We start from the raw sequence: 25,432 nt of genomic DNA on the forward strand, positions 1-25,432 counted from the left end.
AGATAGATAGATAGATAGATAGATAGATAGATAGATAGATAGATAGATAGATAGACAAAAACACAGACAGATAGATGCCAGAAAGATGATAGATAGATAGATAGATAGACAAAAACACAGACAGACAGACAGACAGACAGACAGATAGATAGATAGATAGATAGATAGATAGATAGATAGATAGATAGATAGAAACACAGACAGACAGATGCCAGAAAGATGATAGACAGATAGATAGATAGATAGATAGACAAAAACACAGACAGACAGACAGACAGACAGACAGACAGATAGATAGATAGATAGATAGATAGATAGATAGATAGATAGATAGATAGATAGATAGACTTACCTAGGCGTACCTGAATTACATAATGGTCTCTGTTGTGTTTTAAAATGCCGTTTCTCGATAGGCTACATATCACGCTTCTATGGATTTTAATTGGCTTCCTAAACGTCAATCACCATTATGCCCCGCCCACCTCATGCTCACCTCACCGCGGAACTCAAAACACAGTTCGAGGTTCAAACCTGAGCTGGAAGCCGTAAACTTAAAACCTGCGGTCTCCTCCACCTTCCGCTTTACTCTCGGATTACATCGGTGAGTCACGGACATTTCGTTCGCGATAACCTTCCCAGAAGCGAAGTTACCTAAGATCTGACTTCGGCAGGTAGAAGAAGTGCGATGGCGAATCCGGTGACAGTCACTTGGTCCAAAGTATAAATGTGCTGATAAGGCGTTTTTAGAAGTGGACCGTCAGTGACACTACCTGCCGACAGAGCCGCTGCGCCACGCTGTCACTCTGAACCTGGCAACCGCGGTAGGCGCTGAGTTTGTGTTCATTTTACGCACGGAGACATTTAAAGCTGTCTTTGAATTATCAAACAAGTCCTAGCTTGTTGTAAGAGAAGTATTGTAACTGTGATTCATAGGCACTTTTACTGTGGGAAACCTCTTAACAGTCAATGGATATACATCCGAGCATAAATATGATTATAAAAGTGCGTTTTGTTAATACTGCAGCCCTGATCACCAATCATCGCTTGTTGTTTGTTTTGAGTTTAGTGTCTGTCGTCTTAGAAACCCTTGAAAATGCTGTTTCCTGTTCTCATCATGGATAGACTGACTCATCGATGGGCCTAATTTTACGCCGCTTTTGATCTCAGGCGGCTTTGCAGTTCGTGTTGAGATGTTTAAGTTTTTTGTCATCGTCGCATCGCGTTGCTGTGGCAACGAAAAGGGATCCGCATCGAGTACAAGCGTTCAAGTGGCGCCTGGAATGCAATTTTTTTTGTGTGTAGTATAATCATTTTGTCCTTTATGTAGATTTTTTGTTGTTCATTTAATTGGGTATAACGTCAAATGTTGCTCCCCATAATTATTATCAAGCTGGCTATGGTGTAATGTGACTTTAGTGGAGCCAAGTTAGACTTTTTAAAATGTTTGTATTGACTTAAAGCGACAGTACACCCTAAAAGGAAACTTCTGTTTCTGTCGTCGTTTACCATATTGGTATGGCTTCCTTTCTTCTGTAGACAGAAAAGCATATGTTTGGTAGAACAGCCTCAAGTCACTATTCGCTTTCATCAGTTTTTTTTCTTTCTGTGCAATGAAAGTGAAAGGTAACTGAGGTTGCCATTCTGCTTACGGTCTTATTTTGTGTTCCACTTTAAGGTTGCAAAATGCAAATATTCTGTTGTATAATAGTTTTACCTCTCATTTTATGTAGTTTTAGTACCATTGATTTGGTTAATTATTTATTTTTAGACCACAAGAAACATTGTCAAACATTGTTCCCCATCATGTCATCACGATCACTGTGGTTTACTGGGATTTTTTCAGAGTGCTAAACTTTAGGCATTACATGTTTTGAATTGAATTATGTGGCTTATGGATTGTTTCACTAGGTTTGTTGTTTAAATGTACTCATACACAACCATAGGCTAAAGCAAATTGCTTTATATTTTACAGCCTAGGGCTAGGGATGGGCGATATGGGCTTTAAAATATATCACGATAATTTCTGATGTTTATTGCGATAATGATATCAATGACGATAATTTAGGGAATCCTGTTTCTTAAGAGAAAAGTATTCTCTTTCCTATTTTTACCCAAAATAGGGTGTTGTGAGCATTACTGAGTACACACGTAATGTAATGACTGTTTAATTCATACTGGAAGCCGGAGGGCACCCTTGCGCAGAAACTCCACATATGCATAGTAGAAGTAATGCTTCAGGATGGGCGATACCCCTTATTTTGTTTTCGATACGATACCGATATTTTTCAATGCAGTATCGTCGATATCGATACCGATTCGATACTTCTGCACTAAACTTTTAAATTATGAAATGTATTAAATTACTACGAGTAAAATAGATAATGAAAACCACTTAACTGTTTAAAATGCATTTTAACCCGTTTAATCCCAAATTTTTCCCAGACATGAAAATATCCAAATGATGTGTCATTAATAACCCTTTGAAATAATCAATAATTTTTTTTTTTTTGGAAAAGCGTGTGAAAATTTTTTATTTTATGGTCAGTCACAATTGTAACCCGTGGGATAATGTGTATACTGAATTAATATATTTCTGCAGTCTTAAAAATTGTTATATATCTTAGCCCAGCTATTTTAAACAGTTTGATCACATTCTAGCCAGGAAGAAGTATCTAGTGATCGCTGTAGCTGAATAAAACGCAGATAGATAAATTTTAACTGAGGAAACCTAAAGACAATAAACATGCGATTGCACAAAATATATGTTAACTAAGCGAGACATGCAAAATATGCAGAGCTGGGGGGCGTGAGGACAGGAATTGGGAACCGTACTTTAAAAGTACTACAATACCAGGAAGGAAGATCGGGTTGTTGATGTTTGTCTGCCATTCTCGCTCTGTGTGCACAGTGTGCGTGAACGCGCTGATGACGTATCCTGTCTGCGCGAACCGGGTGCGCAGAGGTATGCTAATACATACGTTGACAGGCAGGTAGGAAAGGCAATTAAAATGCTCGGACCGAGCGTTTTGATTGGACGGACATTTCTTGGCCCTATGCCTTCCACAGAATATATGAATACAGATAAATACATTTAGACCACTTAACTTAATGATTGCTATCGTGATGTGAAGAGACTTTCAACCAGCATAACAAAAAATGTTTCTGAAGACAATCACCTATTGCACATTTAATACACAGAGCCGTAGTTCACTGACAAGCTAGGCGATATCGCCTAATTGTCAGTGAACTACGGCTCTGTGTAGTGAATGCTGCTCCATCTGAAAGCAGGTGATGGAGATTTTCTACTAATCACGGGACCGGCTTTACTGACGAGATGCGCATGACAATCACATGCGATTAATTGCACAGTCCTATTACAGCCACACGATAGTTCATACAGATCATAGTTTAATAAAACATTTCAGTGACCTTTTTTCAGAGTTGGAAGTTAGATGGCAAATGTCATTTGAAGAAGTGAAGTAAATGACAGTCAAGTCACCTTTATTTATATCGCACCTAATACCGTAAACAGTACATTTTTTGGTTAAAGTCAGTTCGGCATTGATTCAGTGATGTCATTGATGATACACAAAGTTATGTAATTTGCTGTCTAACCAATGTACTTAATTTGCTAAACTTTAGTTGCCCCTGTGAGATCATGTTTACTAAATCATGTGACTGAAGCATCTTTCAAAGACCTCAAGGGTTATATTGGTTTTTCCCCTGAAGTCACTGACTTTGTCATCTGTACTTTTCGTTCGACCCTCACCCACAATAAGCTGTTCATTATTCAAGTCTAACAACCTTTACTCCTTTTAATCTAACATATGAGTTTGTATTTGTCATAACTGTATCTTCGATATGCTTTCCTTGGCCTTGGTCCCACTGTACAGCCCTCACACTATAGCCCATTTACTATAATGATAATGATTTACTATAAAGTTAATTATTGGTATTATAAAGAGCCAGTCCTCATATTTTGTGCATATTTGTGTGTGTGTACATTACTACTTACACCCACATTCTATTATTTCGCACTCCATTAAAGTCAGTATAGACAATGTCATTTTCCATTGATGGTTTTGCATTATTTGGCCCTACAACTAACTCTGACCGTACTGTGCTGGCGTTCTCTTCTCCTGTGTTTACATCATAGCTTACTCACCCTCATCAGACAAGACAACCTGTTCTCAATGTCACACATGCAAAGTTAATATACAAGTAAATATGTATGTCAGTAATTTAGGGCATTAAGGTTAAAGGGATAATTTACCCAAAAATTCTGTCATTAATCATTCACCGTTATTTCGTTCCAAACCCGTAAGACCTTTGTTTATCTTCAGAACACAAATTAAGATATTTTTGATGAAATCCGTGAGCTTTCTGACCCTTCATAGAGAGCGAAGTAACTGAAATGTTCCCAGACCAAGGACATCGGTAAAACAGTCCATGTGACATCAGTGGTTCAACTGTAATTTTACGAAGCTGCGAGAATACTTTTTGTGCACAAAGACACAAAAATAATGACTTTATTGTTTGTGAAAAAATAATGACTGTTTTTGCTCTATTTCGACAACAAAAATAAATTTAATATTTTTTTATAATTTTATTTTAATAAAATTTATAATTTTAATAATTCACCACACAGAATATGAAGAATATTAAAAACTTAGGAATCAGCTGACAACGGCAGTCCTTAAGATACCAGCACAATAATACACTCAGCAAAATATCATCTAATTATCATTATCGATAAAATCCCAGAAAATATCGAGATATCATTTTTTTTGTCAATATCGCACACCCCTAATGCGTCGTGGTACTCTCCATAATGGCGGAATTCGTATTTGGAGGAGAAGAATTGTTGAATAAAGTTGTTAATTTTGTTTTCTTTGTGCACAGGAATGTATTCTCATAGCTTCATAAAATTATGGTTAAACCACTATGTCACGTGTCTATATCACATAAACTATTCTATCGATGTCCTTGCAATGTTTCTGAGCCTGGGAACATTTCAGTTGCATTGCTGCCTATGCAGGGTCAGAGAGCTCTCGGATTTCATCAAAAATATCCTAATTTGTGTTCCCAAGATGAACAAAGGTCTTAAGGGTTTGGAACGACATGAGGGTGGGTAATTAATGACAGAATTTTCATTTTTGGGTGAACTATCCCTTTAAGACTTATGAATTAAGAAAAAAAACTTGAATCAAAGAATAAGCCCCCTTCTTTCTTCCACCCCAAAAGCCATACAGTAACAACACTTACACCCATATGCAAAGGAATTAAAATGGTTTTTGAAGGATCATGTGACACTGAAGACTGTGTGCTTTTTTTATGAAACATTATAACACTCAAGGCTGTGCAGAACAGTAATTTTATCCCACTTTGCGTCATGGCTAACTCCATTATCGCTGTTGCATTTGTGTGCTGTGGCTGTCTTTTGAATCTGTTCTCAGCATAATAATAGGAAAGAAAAGGGTTAAAGGAAAACCCTGCCTTTTTGTATTTGCATGTCTTCCTGACTCTCCCTTTGAAAAGAGACCGTGGGAGCCTATAATTGCACAAGGGACAAGGAAACTTATTTTGGAGAGTCTCCTTTCTAAAGTCTTGATTTGATGAGTTTATCACAAGAGATTTAGCAACACATTTCGACTGATTAGCAGAAATGCAAATAACCTAAAGTATATATTTAAAACCTAGCATGCAGGGTAAATCTGGCTGAGAAGTTTATAGTGTGTACAAACGTGGAGCTGCAAAGCCACAGGAATTAATTTTTCCCTAAACACCAACTGCATACTTCAGTCAGGGTTTAGACAAGTCTGCCTTTGCAAACTAAACAAAAATCAGACTTTGAGTTCAGTAACCTTGAGCTGGAGTTACTGGTATTTACATACAAATTCTCAAACACACTTTAATTAAAAAAGAAGCAAGTAAGTGAATGCCCTTGAATACTCGGAAACTTACTGTGAGTGTATGCGTGGAATAACAACATGTTTATCCTAAGGCTAGAGTGGCTCACATATACAAGAGGAGCTTTTGTGTGTGCGGTCTGTCTATTCACCACAAATTTGCTCTGGTGACTCATATCATGAGAATGACCTGAGCATTAGTAGTCTGTGGTGTCGTTCTCTCCTATCCACATGTTCCCAGTGCTTTTATCCTAAAGATTTTACAGTGTATGCAAATATGACACATGGATGTGTGTGTTGTTTGGCGTGGATGTATGGTAAAGTCATTTTTAGAGGTCTGTGGTCACTCTGAAGTAGTTTGCTGGTTGTGTTTGAGTGAGATATTTTGTTTGAGTTTGAAATGTGGTCCAGTCAGGTTCATTATTGGAGGTATCTGTACAGTGGCGTAGCGTCTGGGCATGCAGGGTATGCATGTGCATATGGGCCCGGGCAGTTCAGGGGCCCGCCGAGCTGGGGGGAACTTTTAATTGAAACGAGGGAACAAATAGAGCCCTCCATGGGCCCGGCCCTTCAACAGCTTATGAGAATTCTCCGCCCGAGTCTGACTGGATACCGTGACTTTTTTTTCTCTCTCTCTTCCCCATTACACAGCTATTAAAATAGTTCAGTTTTGGTTCTTAATGGCAAAGTGGTCATATTTATTTTTGTTTCTTTAAGTTAATTTAGAAATATGTTTGGAACATTTTATGTTTGTTAAATTCAAGTTTTTGTTTTTTAAAGGAACGACCAAGCGGCAGCGGCAGACATTGAGTTGAGCATTATGCGACGAGACAAAATCAATAAAACCTATTACAAACGAGACATTTGTTGCATCCAGTGGGGACATAATTACTGATTGTAATGACTTATACTGTCTTTTTACACTTTGCATAGCGTATTGCATTGCGAAAACATAAAACCATGTCTGCATTTGTGATCGGAGAAATGACAAACAATAAGCGCTACTCTACACTGCTCAAAACTCGCGTTTGAATCATCAGTGGCAAATTCTTTAAATATAAAAAACGTACTTACAGGCTGTGAGTCAGAAGCACCAGACTGTCCTTGCAAAGTTGGAACTGCCCCACTTTATAGAAACATTATGTCCTCTTTTGGAATGCCAAACAAAGTAGTTTCGCTTTCACAACGAAACACAAAGCGGCGTGAGCGGCGCCCGGCGGATTCAACAAAGGAGGCTTGCGGCAACCACATGTGACGACCCCGGGCTGGACTCTGCTTCGTCCACGGTGAAAGCCGATCCACAGCGCGAAGTTGATGTATTTCCTCAGCGAGCAGCACGGATCAGCTCTAGGCATGATGAAGCGGATTTCGTCCTCTTTTGGAAGGCCAAACAAAGTAGTTTCGCTTACACAATGAAACACAGCGCCTTCACGACATGGCTGCGGCGGCAACAATACTACAGCGAGAATAAAAGTTTTTCTTTCTCTCAAAGAAAGCCTTCTTTCTTTGTGTGAATATTTGGGTGGCGTAATGCAAATCTTCCCACATCGTGATGTAGACATGTGGGGGCGTGTTAAAACGAGGCGTTTTAGGAGGGCATGGACAAGTCTTAACTTTTATAAAGAATATCTCTTTGGATTTGAGACTTTAGTCTTTGCAACTTTACAGATCTTCTTTATGCACCAAGAGCTTGTAACACTCCAAAGAGAAAGGAAAAATTGAAATCGCATCATATGACCCTTTTAAAAGTTTTGGTTATTGATTGAAAGCCTGTTTCTTTGTTGTGGGAGAAACCACACATTTCTGCAGCATGCAAACAAACTCTTGTTTCAGAATGATTTAAACTCACTTTCAAGTTCGTCATTGCAAAAAGGTCACACATGAACAATCACGACACACTGCTGATGTAGATAAGCACTGTACTAGTTTTGTATCATATGCAACACAGACATATCTGTGCATGTTATCGTATTAAAAACATGTTTATGACCCTAAAATGTGATCTATTAAAGTTAAAATTTTAACTAAGTTCAAATTCAGAAAGAGAGAAACGTCAGCTGTTTTTGCTCTTAAATGCATACATGCGGGAGAGAGAAAGTCTGTGTGTGTGTGTGTATTTGAACATATTGCATGGTCCACTGAAAGAAGAAATGATAGGGGCACAAGAACAATCTGTGCCAAGTTTAGGACGTGCCCGTGCAGTCAAAACAATACGTTCTGTACACAAGTGCTCGCACACACACACACACACATACATACACATACACATACAGAGCTCAATTGAGGGAGAAAATGGTGTCTTCAAATGAAAAACAAGCCTGATAAATGATCTTTTTTTTTTCTTTCTTCAGGTCAAGGTTTTTCAAACTTTTTGGAGCCAAGGACATAAAGTATCAAGGCAGCTATTTGGATAATTTTGGATAAAAATTATGTTTGTGACGTTTAAATAATTGCCTTTTACATTTTACAGATCAAAATAAAATATTAAAATATTATCTTGATGACAAGTTTATTAAAATTAAAAATTAAAGCCTCCTGACTACCAGGAAAAAACAGTTTTGTGAATTTAGTATTTTGTCATGTCATTACATTGTTTAGAGCATAAGACAAATTTGAAAAATAAAATTTTTGAAAAATTATATTTTATTCATATGTTATGCCATGTCCTCTGTAGAAGACATCGGGACTTCATACAGAGCTCAATTGAGGGAGAAAATGGTGTCTTCAAATGAAAAACAAGCCTGATAAATGATCTTTTTTTTTTTCTTTCTTCAGGTCAAGGTTTTTCAAACTTTTTGGAGCCAAGGACATAAAGTATCAAGGCAGCTATTTGGATAATTTTGGATAAAAATTATGTTTGTGACGTTTAAATAATTGCCTTTTACATTTTACAGATCAAAATAAAATATTAAAATATTATCTTGATGACAAGTTTATTAAAATTAAAAATTAAAGCCTCCTGACTACCAGGAAAAAACAGTTTTGTGAATTTAGTATTTTGTCATGTCATTACATTGTTTAGAGCATAAGACAAATTTGAAAAATAAAATTTTTGAAAAATTATATTTTATTCATATGTTATGCCATGTCCTCTGTAGAAGACATCGGGACTTGAATAGACATGAAAAGGCAAAAACAGTAGGATTTTTGTTTTAATCAAATCAATTTTCATTTTTTTTATACCAAACTTTATATAAAGACGATTCTCGACTATGTTATGAAAGATATTTTTTAAAACCATTTTTCTTTATGCAAAATGTGTAAAATGGCCATAAAGAAGTTTTTCCGTTATATACAATGTATCTATAAACTGTATCTAATTTGCATATTAATGTGTTTTTGGGGCAACATAGAATGAACAAATAAGAGCATTAATGGGAGTAATAATTAGCAAGATTTTCATAATAATATCTAAAATTTTATAGGAATATTGATACATGATTTTTTTTCTCTATTCGTTTGTTGTGTCTCCCAAAATGTGTAATAAACATGCTTTAAGTCCTGGTGTCCTCTACAGTGGACGTCCTGTTTCATAACAGAAGGTCATATTTTGATTTGAAACCCCGTAACATTTTCCTGAGATGTTGATTTATGACAAACAATTTGAAAATTAGTCAGATTTAAATGATAATTACAAAATATTATCCATAAGGGTGTTACACTTGATCACTAAATTAATGTCAGCCATTTTTAAAGACCAAGGAGAGGGAGTGGTCATGGTGAAACATCCAATCATTTGGTATCTCTGAAAAGCCCTGAATGTGCTCTGTACAGAACATCCAGACTTAAAACTGTGACATGTAACGTCTCAGAGAAATCACTAAAACATAATGTCCTCTACAGAGGACAAAACTCCATAGCTGGTAGTCAGGAGGATATGAATATTTCATACTGGTCCTATGCATAATTTTTTCGTTTTATTTATTTTATTATTTATTTGTTATGCCTTTGTAATATTTTTATTCGTCTAACCTTTTTTTTTATATCAGGGACATTTTTCTTTTACATATTTGACTTTATTTTGTTTCTACCTGTATTTAAAATCTAAAAAAAAAGTGTGTTAAAGTGAAATTAAAATGTATTAATTTTTTTTTATTAAATTTAAAAATAATATCCAGAAAATATTTACTTTGCAAGTTGACTTTTTATGTTGTTCCTACCCACTATTACAAAAATGTAAGCTACATAAACTAAAATTTATATTGAGAGAAAAAAAAAGAAAGAATAAAGCAGATATTACATCTCATAACTCAGTTTATGTATGAAATATCTGAGAATTTGACACATGCTAATATGTAAATGACCTTCATTTACATTAGCACAGATTTCACAGATTTTCTTATTTCCTGAGTTTCTTTGCCTCACTCACTTGTTCTTGCCTGTGTCTCTGTTGCCCTCTGCTGGCCATATTATGTGATTCAGGTGCTGTAATTTTGTATTGAGTGTTGCCTGTTTTTGTCTCCACAGTAAGTTAATTGCAAGATGAGTACAGAAGACCAAATTGCACCACTGTCTCCCAAGACATCACCCTCCACACCAACCTTGACACCATTTACGCAACGAAAAGAGAGTAACTCCTCATCTGAAGGTAACAGACAGGTAAGACAAACCACTTCAGATATTTACTGAGGACTTAATTGATGTCTGCTAAAACATCTAGTGTGCAAATAATACATTTTTAATATAGCAGTGGATATGATGATCTTTTGACGCAGTTGGTATTTCTCTGTATGCTATGTATTAAATCAGCATCTACTGCAGCAGTTTTTAACTTCAGTTCTTCTTAGGAAAAAGTCCATGTTCTTTCTTCCATAAAAGACCAAGGAGAGGGAGTGGTCATGGTGAAACATCCAATCATTTGGTATCTCTGAAAAGCCCTGAATGTGCTCTGTACAGAACATCCAGACTTAAAACTGTGACATGTAACGTCTCAGAGAAATCACTAAAACATAATGTCCTCTACAGAGGACAAAACTCCATAGCTGGTAGTCAGGAGGATATGAATATTTCATACTGGTCCTATGCATAATTTTTTCGTTTTATTTATTTTATTATTTATTTGTTATGCCTTTGTAATATTTTTATTCGTCTAACCTTTTTTTTATATCAGGGACATTTTTCTTTTACATATTTGACTTTATTTTGTTTCTACCTGTATTTAAAATCTAAAAAAAAAGTGTGTTAAAGTGAAATTAAAATGTATTAATTTTTTTTTATTAAATTTAAAAATAATATCCAGAAAATATTTACTTTGCAAGTTGACTTTTTATGTTGTTCCTACCCACTATTACAAAAATGTAAGCTACATAAACTAAAATTTATATTGAGAGAAAAAAAAAGAAAGAATAAAGCAGATATTACATCTCATAACTCAGTTTATGTATGAAATATCTGAGAATTTGACACATGCTAATATGTAAATGACCTTCATTTACATTAGCACAGATTTCACAGATTTTCTTATTTCCTGAGTTTCTTTGCCTCACTCACTTGTTCTTGCCTGTGTCTCTGTTGCCCTCTGCTGGCCATATTATGTGATTCAGGTGCTGTAATTTTGTATTGAGTGTTGCCTGTTTTTGTCTCCACAGTAAGTTAATTGCAAGATGAGTACAGAAGACCAAATTGCACCACTGTCTCCCAAGACATCACCCTCCACACCAACCTTGACACCATTTACGCAACGAAAAGAGAGTAACTCCTCATCTGAAGGTAACAGACAGGTAAGACAAACCACTTCAGATATTTACTGAGGACTTAATTGATGTCTGCTAAAACATCTAGTGTGCAAATAATACATTTTTAATATAGCAGTGGATATGATGATCTTTTGACGCAGTTGGTATTTCTCTGTATGCTATGTATTAAATCAGCATCTACTGCAGCAGTTTTTAACTTCAGTTCTTCTTAGGAAAAAGTCCATGTTCTTTCTTCCATAGATTTTTAAAAAATAAAGATTTTTTCTTTCGTCGTCGTATTTTTTTAGGACAGCTGGGAGTTGGTTGAGGACTTGCGCGGACTGACAGGAAATATTCAGAAGCCTGAGAAGCGGGAAGGTTTGCTGTTGAAAAAGAGAAAGTGGCCCATGAAAGGCTGGCATAAGGTGATTACAAGATATTGTCATTGACTTTTTAATGGCTTTGAATACATGCATCTTTTCACCTTTTCTCTTTGTCTGTCTATGTTTAACAGAGATATTTCCTGCTTGAAAGGGGCATCCTTACATATGCCAAGACCGGGACTGATGTGAGTGTGAAACCCTGGTTTCATCCACACATTTTCTTCAAGGCTTATGTGGAGTAAAGTTGCTTAAATCCTGTCAGAGATGCTCTTTCATCCCTTATCGTGTGATTGATTCCTCAGCTGAAGAAGGGGAGGTTACGAGGTCGCATTGATGTTGGTCTCTCTGTCATGGCCATGAAGAAGAAGTCAATGTGTATCGACCTGGACACAGAGGACAGTATCTATCACCTCAAGGTATTGGCACACGCTCACCTACACATGCTGGGCTATGAATTGTAGTTAGTTACTCTCATTTTGAGAATGCACATTCTCATTTGCTGTATTTACCGTGACATTCACAGGCGAAGACTCGGGATCTGTTTGAACAGTGGGTGACGCAACTACGCCATCATCGAATGTTCCGTCAGAACGAGATCGCCATGGAACCTCCCGAGCGACAGCTGCAATCTGACCCCACCTCCAACAGACGAGTATTTACCCTCCTTATACAGTCATCAATCACGAGTGTAGTATAAAAGTCAGCCTTTAGACCCAACATCCCTTCAAACAGGATAAGAACCTCTAAAGCTGTAAGGAAGTTACAATAATAAGGAGATCCACCGATATGCTGAAATTTTGCCTGAAACAGTTCAGTTATTAAAATATGTCATGGCTGATATTGAGTTTTAAACTGTTCTGCCTTTAGAAGCATCAATAAAGTTTTCAAACTGGAATATTGGTTTCTTAAATCAAAACATCTTGATATATAATACGAAAAATTGCTTGTTTATGGTACTTGGCATAAAACAAGTTTGAATTTAAAGTAATAAGCATTTGCTCACAATATCATGTCACTAGGCTAAACACTTAAATAAAATCAATAATTACTGATGTGCATATTAATGTGCAATTACTGGGTTGCATATTGTGCACTCCTAATAACAACAACAGTATTAAACAACAGTAATATACTACTTTTAAGTGACAAAGACTTTAACATTGTTACAAAAATGTATATATATCTTTTAATCAATTCTGTTCTTTTGAATTTTCAATTCCTCAAAGAATCCTGAACAAAAAGTATCATGATTTCCACAAAAACGAAGCATCACACATGTATTTAATATTTATCATAAAAAGCAATGTTTCTTGAGCAACATATTAGAATTCAGCTTTTCCATCACAGGAATAAATTACATTTTAAAATATATTAAAATTAGTGCTGTCAAACGATTAATCGCATCCAAAATAAAAGTTTTTGTTTGCATAATATATGTGTGTGTTCGGTGTATATTTATTATGTATATATAAATACACATGCATACAGTATACATTTTGAAAATGTTTACATGTATTTACATGTCTATATTTATATTCATATAATTTATATTATATTGTGTATTTATATAAACACAATAAATATACACAAAACACACACATATATTATGTAAACAAACTTTTATTTTGGATGCGATTAATCGTTTGACAGCACTAATTAAAATAGAAAAAAGTTATTTTAAATTGCCACAATATTACTGTTATTACTGTATTTATGATCAAATAATCTTGGTGAGCATAAGAGACTTCTTTCAAAAACATTGAAATATCTTAATGACTCCTAACTTTTCAAAGATAGTGTAACTCGTTATTTCCAGATGAAACAGAAAGTCACACAGATTACATATTTTGTATTTTATTCTCTTTATTACCAGCGTTTATTTCTCTCCAAGCAGCCTTCAGCCCTTTTGAAGAATAGCTGGTGCCAAAACTCACAAGACATGGAGAAGTGCTGCAAAGGTAGATGCAAAAACCTGCACTGACACATCATTCTGAAATATTATTCATGGCAAAAGTACTGTACAACTAATACATAGAGAACATTTTAGAGAAGTGGTTTTCCTGAGCATCACTAAGAAAATAAAAATGGTAACTTTTTTTTTTAGATCTGTCAGAGTGTGAGTCAGGGCTGCTGGAATTAAATCTGCTGCTGAAAAATATGGAAGTTCTTCACAGAACATTCTCAGCACCTGCCATTAACTTACTGCAGGTAGGGCTGTTTGGATTAAATATGCGTTTATGTTTTGGTCTGTGTGGGTGGGTTTATTAAATCTTATAAAACGTTAATTTGAGGACATCCAGATGAATCCTAAATAGCAATTTCTTGTATAACAAAATTTACACTGTTTGGGTTTGGTTAGATTTATGATTTTTTTTTTTAAGAAATCTTATCGCTCATTATTTAGACAAAAAAAGTAATGTGTGTGTGTGTATATATATATATATATATATATATATATATATATATATATATATATATACACACACACACAGTGGGCAAAAAGAAGGTAAAACACATGAATTTCTTACTGATCATATTTTGTATTTTTTGTGACCAGGTGTCCGATGATGATTCGTACATCAGTGATGTGAGTGACAGCACGTCAGTAGAGTATTGCAGGAATGAGAACGGCATCACAAAGGAGATTTTAAGTGAGGCACTGTCCAAATTCACCTTTATGAAGCTTCACCTTTCTTTATAACCATTGTTAATGGTTTGTGTGTGTTTTTGTGTCTTCAGGTAATGGCAATGACTGCACAGTGACGCGGCGAGACCGTTTGCCGAGTTCACGTATGAACGAGAGCGTGAATCTGTGGAGTATTCTGCGTAGTAACATAGGTAAAGACCTGTCGAAAGTTGCCATGCCTGTTCAACTCAATGAGCCCTTGAACACCCTGCAGAGACTGTGTGAGGAAGTTGAGTACTGCCACCTGCTGGACACCGCTGCAAACACACACGACCCACATATGCGCATGGTGAGAGCAATCAAATGAGTCGTTATTTACTCATTCTCATGCCATTCAGTATGACTTTCTGTCTTCAAAATAGTTTTTTGTTTAAAGGAATAGTTGACTCAACAATTTAAATTTACTGAAAATGTACTCGCCCTCAGGTCAATCAAGATGTAGATGAGTTTGTGTCTTCATCCAAACAGATTTGAAGAAATTTAGCATTACTTCACTTGCTCACCAATGGATCCTCTGCAGTGAATGGGTGCCGTCAGAATAAAAGTCCAAACAACTGCTAAAAACATCACAGTAATCCACACTCATCCAGTCCATCATTTAATGTCTTGTGAAGTGAAATGCTGTGTGTTTGTAATAAACAAATCCATTATTTTAATCCATTTTTTTTTTTTTTTTTAATTTCTAAAATCTCTTCTATCCATAATCATTGCCTTCTCTGGTGAAAAAGCGGTCTTGTCTGAATCAGGAGAGAAATATGTCCAGATCAAGCATGATTTATAAGTGCAAACCGTTCTAAACAAATATGTTGGTGGATTTTGAGGGGGCAAAGAGGGGTGGACTTTTTCAATGGAGGAAACATTATAGATTATGGATGGTTACGAAGTGATGCTTTAAAGTTAATACACTTTAGTAATGGACATGCAGCTTTTCACTTCACAAGATGGTAATTGGTGGACTTGATGGTGTGGATTACTTGTAGATTAATGTGTTGCTTTATCAACTGTTTGTACTCTCATTCTGACGGCACCCATCCACTGGTGAGCAAGTGATGTAATGCTAAAGTTCTCCAAATATGTTCTAAGGAAGAAACAAACTCATCTACATCTTGGATGGCCTGAGGGCAAGAGAATTAAAAAAAAAAAAAATCGGTTTTGGGTGAACTATTCCTTTAACCATATATTCTGTTCTTCTCTGTAGGTGTATATAGCAGCATTTGCTGTATCTGCATATGCGTGTTCGTTCACTAGAGCAGGAGGAAAACCGTTTAATCCTATACTGGGAGAGACATACGAGTGTCTCCGGCCAGATAAGGGCTTCCGCTTCATTGCTGAACAGGTAAGCATGCACATTTCTTTTATTTCTACCAAAACACAAAGGTATGCACGCTCGCATGAGCAGTTACATTGTGTACCTCAGGTCAGTCACCATCCACCTGTGTCCACTTGTCACTGCGAGTCCAAAAACTACACATTTTGGCAAGGTAAGTGAAGCACACTTGGCTAGTGTCAAGCCTTTTAGCATTTAACATGATTTTAATGTCTATCTCTGTATGCCCATTAGATGTCCGGTGGAAGAATAAGTTTTGGGGAAAATCCATGGAAATCGTTCCCATGGGATTTACTCACTTAGAGCTGCCAGGGTGATTTAATTTTATCCTGAATTGTTCTGATTCCCATTCGCTTCCATTATTCCATCCTGCACTGGTATACAAAATATATGTTTGAAAGAAACTGTCTCAATTAATGATTGTGTAATGCATGGAAATTTCTTGTCCTCCTTTTCTGCATATGTTTGTTAAAGAGAGTGCGTGATAGTCTACATGTGCTTCTTGGTGTGCCTGTTACACTTGATAACGGTTCCATTTCACTGTGTGTGTGTGTGTGGTGTTTCAGATGTGATAAACACAACATTTCTTTCAAGACTTTAAACGAATCGAGGACTGTTGCTTTCAGAGGACTGGGAATGGATTGCATCAGTGTATGACTGACCACATGTTTTGTTGCACAATAAATGTAGTGACCACAAATCTAAGGAACGTTCCCCGTTTTATTATACAGACGCGTTTGGATATTCACTTATTGCTTAACTTTTATGACGATGGTCGGTTTTTTTTCTTTTGTATTTTGTTTTCTTTTTATTTTACTACAAGCTTGAATTAGTAGGAAAATATATTAGAATTAGATATCATGATGAACTTTGAAGGGATTGTTAGCAGGGTTTACTAATGGGAACTTTGCTTTACCATTGAATGGCTGGTGGGATTGTGTAACACTAGAAAGATCCGCTTTCTAGACATGATGGACTATTTTCATTCAGGTTTATTTTTAATGGAAGTCATTTCATAAACACATACACGCACAATGAACGTCACTGGTGTTTTCCTGGCCAGCAGCCATTGCTATCTAATTCATGTTTGACTCTGATATCCAAACTGAATTATGAAGCAATGACATAAACCAGCGTTACAACAACTGCCAAATCTGAAAAGGCAAATTGTTGTATTTGAGTTGCTATTTGAAGTGTTCAAATGTTACTCGGTTGTTCACTCAGCTAGCTTGAAACAGCTAGAAAGTATAGAGTATATTTAGTGGGTACATTGTAGCAACCTTACCACAGCTTCCCTTATGATTGTAACTATGTGTAAATTCCCAAGAAAGCTAAGAGCTCTCGGGGCCCTATCTCTTTTGTGACTCCAAGGCCATTTTGTCCACAACGATAGGCTATTTGAAAAGCCTCTAGTCCTGGTTATGTTACTCCTAGATTCTTTAAATAAAAATGTATCTAAAATAATTGCAACCGAAATTGAAACTGTTTAGTTATTTAAAGTCAGTGACTTGGAAAGATTACTTTGGAAATGTAATGGATTACAGATTTACAAGTTACCCTATTTAAAATGTAATAGCCTAAGTAGTGTAACTATTTCAATAACCTTATTAAAGTAATGTAACTAATTACATTTGATTACTTTTCTATATTTCTAACAAATAATTTGTTGAATCATTATTAAACATTTCAACCACTAGTACTCAACACTGATTACTGTCAGACCTGTAAAAATCCTTCATCACTTGAATTAAGATTATAAAAATGCCATTTTAAAGCACAGCCACCACACAATCAGACTTTAGCACATCTTTTTATTCATTAAACTGAGGTTAAATAAAGATTTAAAATCATAAGATATAGCCTAGTAGTTTAATAGCTATAGGCACTGTTCTTGAAATCTTTGCATAGCTATGACAGGAAACAGTTAATCTTAAAAAATAAAACATAGCCTACATAAATCCAAATAGGAAATAAAACAGTAGTCGAATAAGCATGTGTCCTAAACTCCTGAACACTGGTGTCTCACATTTTAGAGCAGTCAATGCAATTTGGGAAAGAAATTAATCAAATCTGTATGTGTAAATCTGTAAAAATATTCAGATGTAACCCCTTTTGTAATCGTAAATTTTTTTACAAGTAGCCTAGCTGTAATTTAATTACACTTTCTTTTTCAGTAACTGTAACAGATTACAGTTACATTTATTTTGTAGTTGAATTACGTAATTCCTTTACATGGAACTAGTTACACTGTTTAAAGTTAAATTAATGTAAAGAAAAGCAAGGCTGACGGACGGTGTTCTGAGACTGAGAACTACAATCTGTAAAAATATTCAGATGTAACCCCTTTTGTAATCGTAAAATTTTTTACAAGTAGCCTAGCTGTAATTTAATTACACTTTCTTTTTCAGTAACTGTAACAGATTACAGTTACATTTATTTTGTAGTTGAATTACGTAATTCCTTTACATGGAACTAGTTACTCCCCCACACTGTTTAAAGTTAAATTAATGTAAAGAAAAGCAAGGCTGACGGACGGTGTTCTGAGACTGAGAACTACACACAGCCCTGTTGAAAAAAACAGCATATGCTGGTTAGGTATGTTTTAACACTGGGATGCTGGTTTAAGCTGGTCCTTTGCTGGTTTAAACTGGTCCTTTGCTGGTTTAAACTGGTCCTTTGCTGGTTTAAACTGGTCCTTTGCTGGTTTAAACTGGTCCTTTGCTGGTTTAAACTGGTCCTTTGCTGGTTTAAACTGGTCCTTTGCTGGTTTAAACTGGTCCTTTGCTGGTTTAAGCTGGTCCTTTGCCAGCACATGACCAGCATAAACCAGCATCCCAGCGTCAAAACATACCTAACCAGCATATGCTGGGTTTTTTCAACAGGGAGTGCTGCTTCCGCCCTGCGTATGGACAGTTTGTGCCGCTTCCGCTCTGCAAATACGTGTAGTGTAAAACATATAGCATAATATATAGCATACATATCTATGGTGTGAAACGGGTGTGACCCTCATCATAACATCTTCGCTCTTCATCTGCACAAAACATGTCCTACTTCATCATTACCAAACCGCAGCTTTTGTTTATACAAATAACCCATCACCTCATCACATCCAATGTTGTTTTATCACGTCTATTTATTTGTTTGCCATTCTGTAGCTACGCTGCATTCAGTCAAAAACATTATTCTGGATTTTAAAACTGCTAACAAAGCATCCCAACGGTTGATCACGGGTTTATAATAAATGATTCATTTGAACTCATCTTCGTTAGTTCATTTATTTGTTTGAATGATTGTTTACAACCCATCTAGAAAAGCTAGCTACTAAACAAAAACTGGCTTTAAAATTCACTCACTTTACTTTAGTTGCGTTCATATGATTCCGATTATGGAAGACAAACTTGAGCCAGAAACCAAAATATGAATGTAAATCTCCTGAAGTTCAGCACCGCCTCCTCCTCCTCACAGACAGTCCAGTAAACGCGATGCTTTCGCATTACGTGTGAGGGGACTTTCAGGGGGCGAGGAGACGTTTAAATGTGCGTGCAGTTGCTGATTGTTTTGCACTTTCTGACACGAGAACTGTGGACTCAGTCTCTTTAAAAAATCATAATCTAGCGCTGTTTCCACTCTCTTTTGGCTGTGGATCTACAGCGCATCGCCAGCAAACTCTTAACAGCGACAGGTGTGTATTTATAAACGAATTAAAAAGATCTAATCTGTATAATCTTACGCATGATCACAAGATTTGATGCTGGACTGAATGACTTTGTGTATTTGTGAATTTAACAGTGCCCATGTTCATGTAAAGCCAGTGGCAAAAGTCTGGAAATGAATGCTGCTCTTTTGTGACTAAAGTTGTATGAACATAATCTAGTATGTTTGAAGAACAACATCCATTTTGCCCATTGCTTGTGCTCCATCTTTGTAAATAAATGATGTGAAAATAGAAATGAAGGAATTTGAGCAGGGGTCTTCAACCTTTTTCAGGTCAAGAATGGACTCTATGGAGGTAGAGAGATGGAGCAGGGACCGCTTAGTTGTATTAAACTGAGTGTTGTATGTCAATCTAGTTTACATTAACATGCATATTCAAAGTACTTTCTAACTAGAATAATATGCTACTGTTGGGGTAAGTGTAGCATGATTTATAACTTTTAAAGGGATAGTTCAAGTTCTGTCATCATTTACTCACTTTCATTTTGTTCCAATGACCTTTTCTTTCCAAAAAAAATTTTAAAAATGTGTTGGTCTTTCTTTCATCTCAATGAATGAAGACTGAATATGTCAAGCTTCAAAAAGATGCAAAAGCCCCATTGTGCAAAATATCATCTTTTATGTTCAGTAGAACAAATAAGGTCAAACAGGTTTGGAACAACATGAGGTTAGTAAATAATGACAGAATTTTACTTCTAGGTGAAACAACATTATTCTAGAGAGTTTAACATCATTATTCATAACTCTGTAATGCTGTTTAATAAACACAACTGTCACTATAGACTCACTGGCCCATTATCAGGGGAATTTCACTGACTGGAAGCTCCTAAATTAAAAATACCCTAATTTCCTCCAAGTTTAAGCCCCTTAGAGCAGTAGACCAAAAACGTTTTATTCTGTAAGCATGATGAACCATATCTGTAACACCTACAAGCCACCATCTGCAATGCAGAGATGCAGTTAAAATGCTATTTTTAGCCCTTCTCAGCAGTCCATGACATCTTAATTCTTTGTGAGATTAAACTCACTTAATCCATGCAATTCATATTCATCTATTCTATCTTCTGTTATTTGTTTCTGTTTTTGGTATTACTTCATGATTTTGGCATGAGGAGAGAACTTCTCACTAACCACTGTGTACACATTTTGGTGTATTTTTGGGGGGTTTATTATGTTTGGTATCTGCTGTGGAATGGTTTGCATATGTTATGATATTTCCGTGGTTTCACAACTAATAAAGGATTATGTAATCTAAATTAATGTATATTTGGGAATAAACAGCAATTCAGTTACTGCTTTTATACAGTTTGCATCCATCATTAGGAACCATGCTTGAGAAAGTCAGTGAAAGTGTTCACTTTTTCCACTATGGTTTAATGCTGTCTGTTTATGTTTATGCAGACGATGTTTGAAAAAGCGACAAAGAAGCTGGTCCAACAGATAGATCCGAAGGGTGCTCTGATTGCGGCTTCCAGCCTAAATAATTCCAAAAAACTAAAGCCTCTTGCGGTGGTGCAGAAAATCCAGAAAGGCTGGTTCTGGCAGCAAACTAAATACAAACCCACAGAATTCAAACTCAATGACCTGCTGGAAGGGGATCCAATTAAACCAGGTAAAGTGCATAGTGAATAAGTACGTTTGATGTTTGAAGTTTATTTACTTTTCTGCTTAGCAATACTGAGATTGAATTATAGCAGAAAGTACATTGAAAGATCAAATTAAATCTCAGTTTGTTCTCAGTAGAAACAGGTGTTTTTTCAAAATATGTCTTGCGTCTGGCCTTTTTGAAATTAATATCTCTCTATGTTTTGACCAGTGTGTGAGGAGGAAGAGTTTGTAAAGTTTGAGGGAGAGTACAAAATCTCTGCAGCTGGAACTGTAGAGGTGGGATGTACTGCTGTCTGCCTAAATGCGAATGGACAGGGCACATCGAAACTTTGTTTATCCCTCGGGACACTTAAGAAGGAAGCTGTGGATATTCCCAAACTTGTGAAGCTCACAAGAGGAAGGTTAGAGAAAAACAATTTAATATGATGTCAACCCACTAAAATGAGCAATATTTACAAATTAAGGAGAATATATATATCGTTTTTTTTTCTTTTTTTTTTTCATAATTTGGAAAATCAGTTAAGGTCCTAAAGTTGAACCTTGCTGTGTCTCTTGACAAGACCGGTCATTCAAAAATTATTATTGTTATTATTTTCATTTTTTAAATTTGAAGTTTTTCACTCTCATGTAATGCAAAATCTGTAATGGAGATATTTTTAAAAATGTTTAAACTGTCCAAAACAGTACTGGATTTTCATTCAGACATTTGTAAAGTCATACAAGTTTGGAGTGACATGCGGATGAGTATATGATGACAAAATTGACATTTTGATGCAGATAAGAAAACAATCTGATGTGGTTTAATATTCATTCCTCTGCTCTTGACCTTGATGACCCCTGTAGGAAGTTGGACCTCACAGGCTCTTTTTTCAAGAAGCTACCCCCACCCACTAGAATGAGCAATATTTACAAATTAAGGAGAATATATATATCGTTTTTTTTTCTTTTTTTTTTTCATAATTTGGAAAATCAGTTAAGGTCCTAAAGTTGAACCTTGCTGTGTCTCTTGACAAGACCGGTCATTCAAAAATTATTATTGTTATTATTTTCATTTTTTAAATTTGAAGTTTTTCACTCTCATGTAATGCAAAATCTGTAATGGAGATATTTTTAAAAATGTTTAAACTGTCCAAAACAGTACTGGATTTTCATTCAGACATTTGTAAAGTCATACAAGTTTGGAGTGACATGCGGATGAGTATATGATGACAAAATTGACATTTTGATGCAGATAAGAAAACAATCTGATGTGGTTTAATATTCATTCCTCTGCTCTTGACCTTGATGACCCCTGTAGGAAGTTGGACCTCACAGGCTCTTTTTTCAAGAAGCTACCCCCAAAAAACAAGGTTTTAACCCTCCTTAAAGAGCGAATTTTAACCACCAGTGACTGCTTTATCTCCTACATCGAACTGGAGAAGGCCGGCTGCCGTGCTGCGATTGGTTGTACTGAGGTTTGTAAGAAGTGTGTTCAGGGATTGAAAGCTAATGAACAGGAGTTTAACTTCATTAATAAATGTCATTATCATATCATATATCATCATATCATATCATGTCATTAATAAATCTGCTTTTTTGACTCAGTGTTGTTAAAATACTTAATTGAGAAGCACTAAAATGACTAAAACTGAAATAAAAACAAATTAAAGCTATACAGGAAAAAATTGCATTGAATAAAAATAAACAGCACAACAAAACTACTAAAACTAAAATTAAAATAAAAGCTGAAAAAAAAAATGCTAATTCAAAATATGAATAAATACTAATTGTATATAAATAATACAAAAAAAGAGACACGCACAGAACTGTTTCCTTGGCGTTTCAGATGCACATGAAAGACAGCGGTAAATTTCAATATGGCTCTAAGACTGCATTTCACATCCCACCGAAGACTGTGATGGCTTACAGTGTCATTGAAATGACCGTCGAAAGTGACGGCTACTTTGGTCAGTGACATTAACTGAATATGGCTGAACAACATTACAGTACCTTTTGATTATTTATAACATGTATCAACAAATATTACATTCATCACTATTATTTTTTCATGTATATGTATTTTTTATTATTTTATTTTAATTATAAAAACAGTTTGACAAATGTGCTGTATATGTATTTGGGCTTTCCATGTCTGAATTTTGATTTTTGTGTGAGTTTAGATTTGTGCGTTGGACCCAGTGGGGTGGAATCAGATGATATTTCCCAGAATCCCTTACCCACTTTCTCAGAGGTGGACGGTCAATGGCCACTTACCCAGGAAGGTTTCCCACTTACTACTCTAAAGAAAGGTGTGTGTTTCAGTTCCTTTGTGTTCTGCTTAAGTAGCTGTGCAGAAGCAGAAGTAGGATTTATTTCTCTTTCCCTTTTTTCAGTTCCTAGTTCTTAGGATATTGCCATTCTAATAATGAGACCCTTTAATGAGAGTCGTTTCAAGACGTAAATTTGTGGTCTCTTTGCAGCTCTTGCAGATGTTCAGGCTAGATTTTGTGCACTGGCTGACTTGTCTGCTGAAAGCCGTTCCTCCATTCTGCTCCTGTTGAGGAAAATTCTGACGGACCGATCTGTCTTGTCAGCTTTGGTGGATAGAGTGAGTGATAATGCTTGCTAAATCACGTACAAAAATTGCAGAAGGATATTGTGAAATTGCATAAATGGGTGATTCCTTCTTTATTTTCTGTTCTCTAGGATGGTTTTAAAAATTATTTTACGATAGATTTGATCTTTTTTCTCATTTTTAAGAGAGTTAAAAGGATTCATATCCCATAATTTCTCTATTTTGTGCTTATACCCACACAGATTTATTTTTCCTCTATATTAAATTAGTAAAAAGTGTTAGTTTGAACATCATTAAAAATTAAACAACTTTCATTTTTCAAGATTTCAAAGTCAGGGGTACCATAACGAAACAATTACACAAATATGAAACAGTTTGTTCCTCTTTATATCACTTATGTTTATTTTTCTCTGATTTCATTGTGTTTTTTATCTTTTAGCTTGAGGTGTTAAGCAGCGGTGAAGCTCCCTGCTTCTTAACCAGCGAGTTGTCTGAAGAACAGAGTCAGAACATCAGTGCATTTTTAGACTTACTGAAGTGTGACCAGCTAGACAAGACGTCATCAACGTCATTGTCAAGTTATAATGGATGTCAGATATCAACAACCAATCACAGCGATCCTTCCTTGGCATCTGAGTTAATTGGATCAAGCTCCACACCAGAAGAACGGAATGGATGTCACATAGCCGTATCCCATGAGAATGGATGCTCAACAAAAGCAAGCAGGAAGAACATGGAGCTCATGTATGCCATGCAAATGCTGATGAACGCTCTTGATGGTTAGTACTGTACCTAAACTCAGAGGTTTCTTATGCATAAAGGCTATCTATATTCACTCATAAACTTAATTGTTTGATTCAGAGCTGATGGACGCTGAACTGGACCTGCTAGAGCCGTTCTGCACTTCTGAAGGTCTCCAAAGTCTACAGGATTTAGTGAGTTTGATAGTGTTGGAAGCTAGTGTAGATTCTGCATGAATGCTTGAGAAAAATTACATTATTTATTCCGTTGAATTGAATTGAATCCTTTTTGTTTTCTGTAAACCTAGGTAATTCATCTGACTACAAGCGATATGCCTCTCTGCAAGGACACCATCCCTGTTTTCCTCCAAAGTGACAATGACTTCCACAGAGTGGAGGAACTTTTTCAGTCATGCAATGTTTTACTAAGGAAAGAGAATGACATGTTGACCTCAAAAATAACTTGTAGAGAGGGATTCCTCCCTGTGGTTCTGTGCATTGCCATCCATGGCCTTGCATCCTTTGTTGCTGCGTGACAGTGTTAGTGCTTTTACTGACAGCTGAAATAGGCAGTTAAAGTGTGTTAAAATCATGTTTTTCAAGTTACTAAGACATATTAGTTAATGCAGAAATTACTTGCTTTAGTTTTAATGTTCCTATGTGCAGACATTTACTTGCTTCTGAATATTTTTTGCACTAATTTTATGTTAATTCCGTAATAGTAATCCGTCTAATAGTAATATATCTAAAACGAGGTGCTTTTACTCGTAGATTTTAAATATTTCTGCAAATAAAAGTTATATTGATACACTACCTATATTTTCCAGACAATTTTA

At 35.8% G+C, this 25,432-nt stretch overlaps 2 protein-coding genes and 1 long non-coding RNA gene across 3 annotated transcripts in view; 2 read left to right on the forward strand and 1 right to left on the reverse strand.

Annotated features, from left to right (window-relative positions):
- Positions 1 to 406, reverse strand: part of LOC107592009 (uncharacterized) — a 7,067-nt gene extending 6,661 nt beyond the window's left edge. Inside the window, exon 1 of the long non-coding RNA XR_001609938.1 lies at positions 353 to 406. This is a non-coding gene — a long non-coding RNA (uncharacterized lncRNA). The remainder of the gene's footprint in view (positions 1 to 352) is intronic.
- An 82-nt stretch (positions 407 to 488) lies between these two features.
- LOC107592066 (oxysterol-binding protein-related protein 3-like) lies at positions 489 to 16,344 on the forward strand. The gene is made up of 13 exons (XM_016281426.1): positions 489 to 821; positions 10,377 to 10,508; positions 11,893 to 12,009; positions 12,099 to 12,152; positions 12,270 to 12,383; positions 12,491 to 12,619; positions 13,841 to 13,925; positions 14,072 to 14,226; positions 14,525 to 14,618; positions 14,707 to 14,942; positions 15,852 to 15,989; positions 16,071 to 16,134; positions 16,215 to 16,344. The coding sequence occupies exons 2-13, from the start codon at positions 10,392 to 10,394 to the stop codon at positions 16,295 to 16,297; spliced, it is 1,386 nt and encodes a 461-aa protein (XP_016136912.1). The 5' UTR covers positions 489 to 821; positions 10,377 to 10,391; the 3' UTR covers positions 16,298 to 16,344.
- Positions 16,345 to 19,490: 3,146 nt separating this feature from the next.
- On the forward strand, positions 19,491 to 25,394 carry LOC107592098 (non-syndromic hearing impairment protein 5-like). Its single transcript, XM_016281474.1, has 10 exons — positions 19,491 to 19,662; positions 21,096 to 21,306; positions 21,511 to 21,703; positions 22,600 to 22,756; positions 23,128 to 23,248; positions 23,462 to 23,590; positions 23,762 to 23,889; positions 24,296 to 24,635; positions 24,718 to 24,791; positions 24,905 to 25,394. Exons 2-10 carry the CDS (start codon positions 21,099 to 21,101, stop codon positions 25,130 to 25,132), a joined length of 1,578 nt encoding a protein of 525 aa, XP_016136960.1. The 5' UTR covers positions 19,491 to 19,662; positions 21,096 to 21,098; the 3' UTR covers positions 25,133 to 25,394.
- Positions 25,395 to 25,432: the final 38 nt, after the last annotated feature.

This window comes from Sinocyclocheilus grahami, unplaced genomic scaffold (assembly GCF_001515645.1).
Source record: "Sinocyclocheilus grahami isolate Dianchi unplaced genomic scaffold, SAMN03320097.WGS_v1.1 scaffold149.1, whole genome shotgun sequence".
Taxonomy (NCBI): Eukaryota; Metazoa; Chordata; class Actinopteri; order Cypriniformes; family Cyprinidae; genus Sinocyclocheilus; species Sinocyclocheilus grahami.

Bases quoted from the DNA above. Each gene is read 5' to 3' on its own strand.
- LOC107592066 (XM_016281426.1), top strand. From the start codon at position 10,392: ATGAGTACAGAAGACCAAATTGCACCACTGTCTCCCAAGACATCACCC. The intron at 14,227-14,524 runs GTTTATTAAATC...TTTTGTGACCAG, and splicing joins GTTTTGGTCTGTGTGGGTGG to GTGTCCGATGATGATTCGTA. The intron at 14,619-14,706 runs GTGAGGCACTGT...TTGTGTCTTCAG, and splicing joins CATCACAAAGGAGATTTTAA to GTAATGGCAATGACTGCACA.
- LOC107592098 (XM_016281474.1), top strand. From the start codon at position 21,099: ATGTTTGAAAAAGCGACAAAGAAGCTGGTCCAACAGATAGATCCGAAG. The intron at 22,757-23,127 runs GTTTGTAAGAAG...TTGGCGTTTCAG, and splicing joins CTGCGATTGGTTGTACTGAG to ATGCACATGAAAGACAGCGG. The intron at 23,890-24,295 runs GTGAGTGATAAT...TTTATCTTTTAG, and splicing joins TGTCAGCTTTGGTGGATAGA to CTTGAGGTGTTAAGCAGCGG.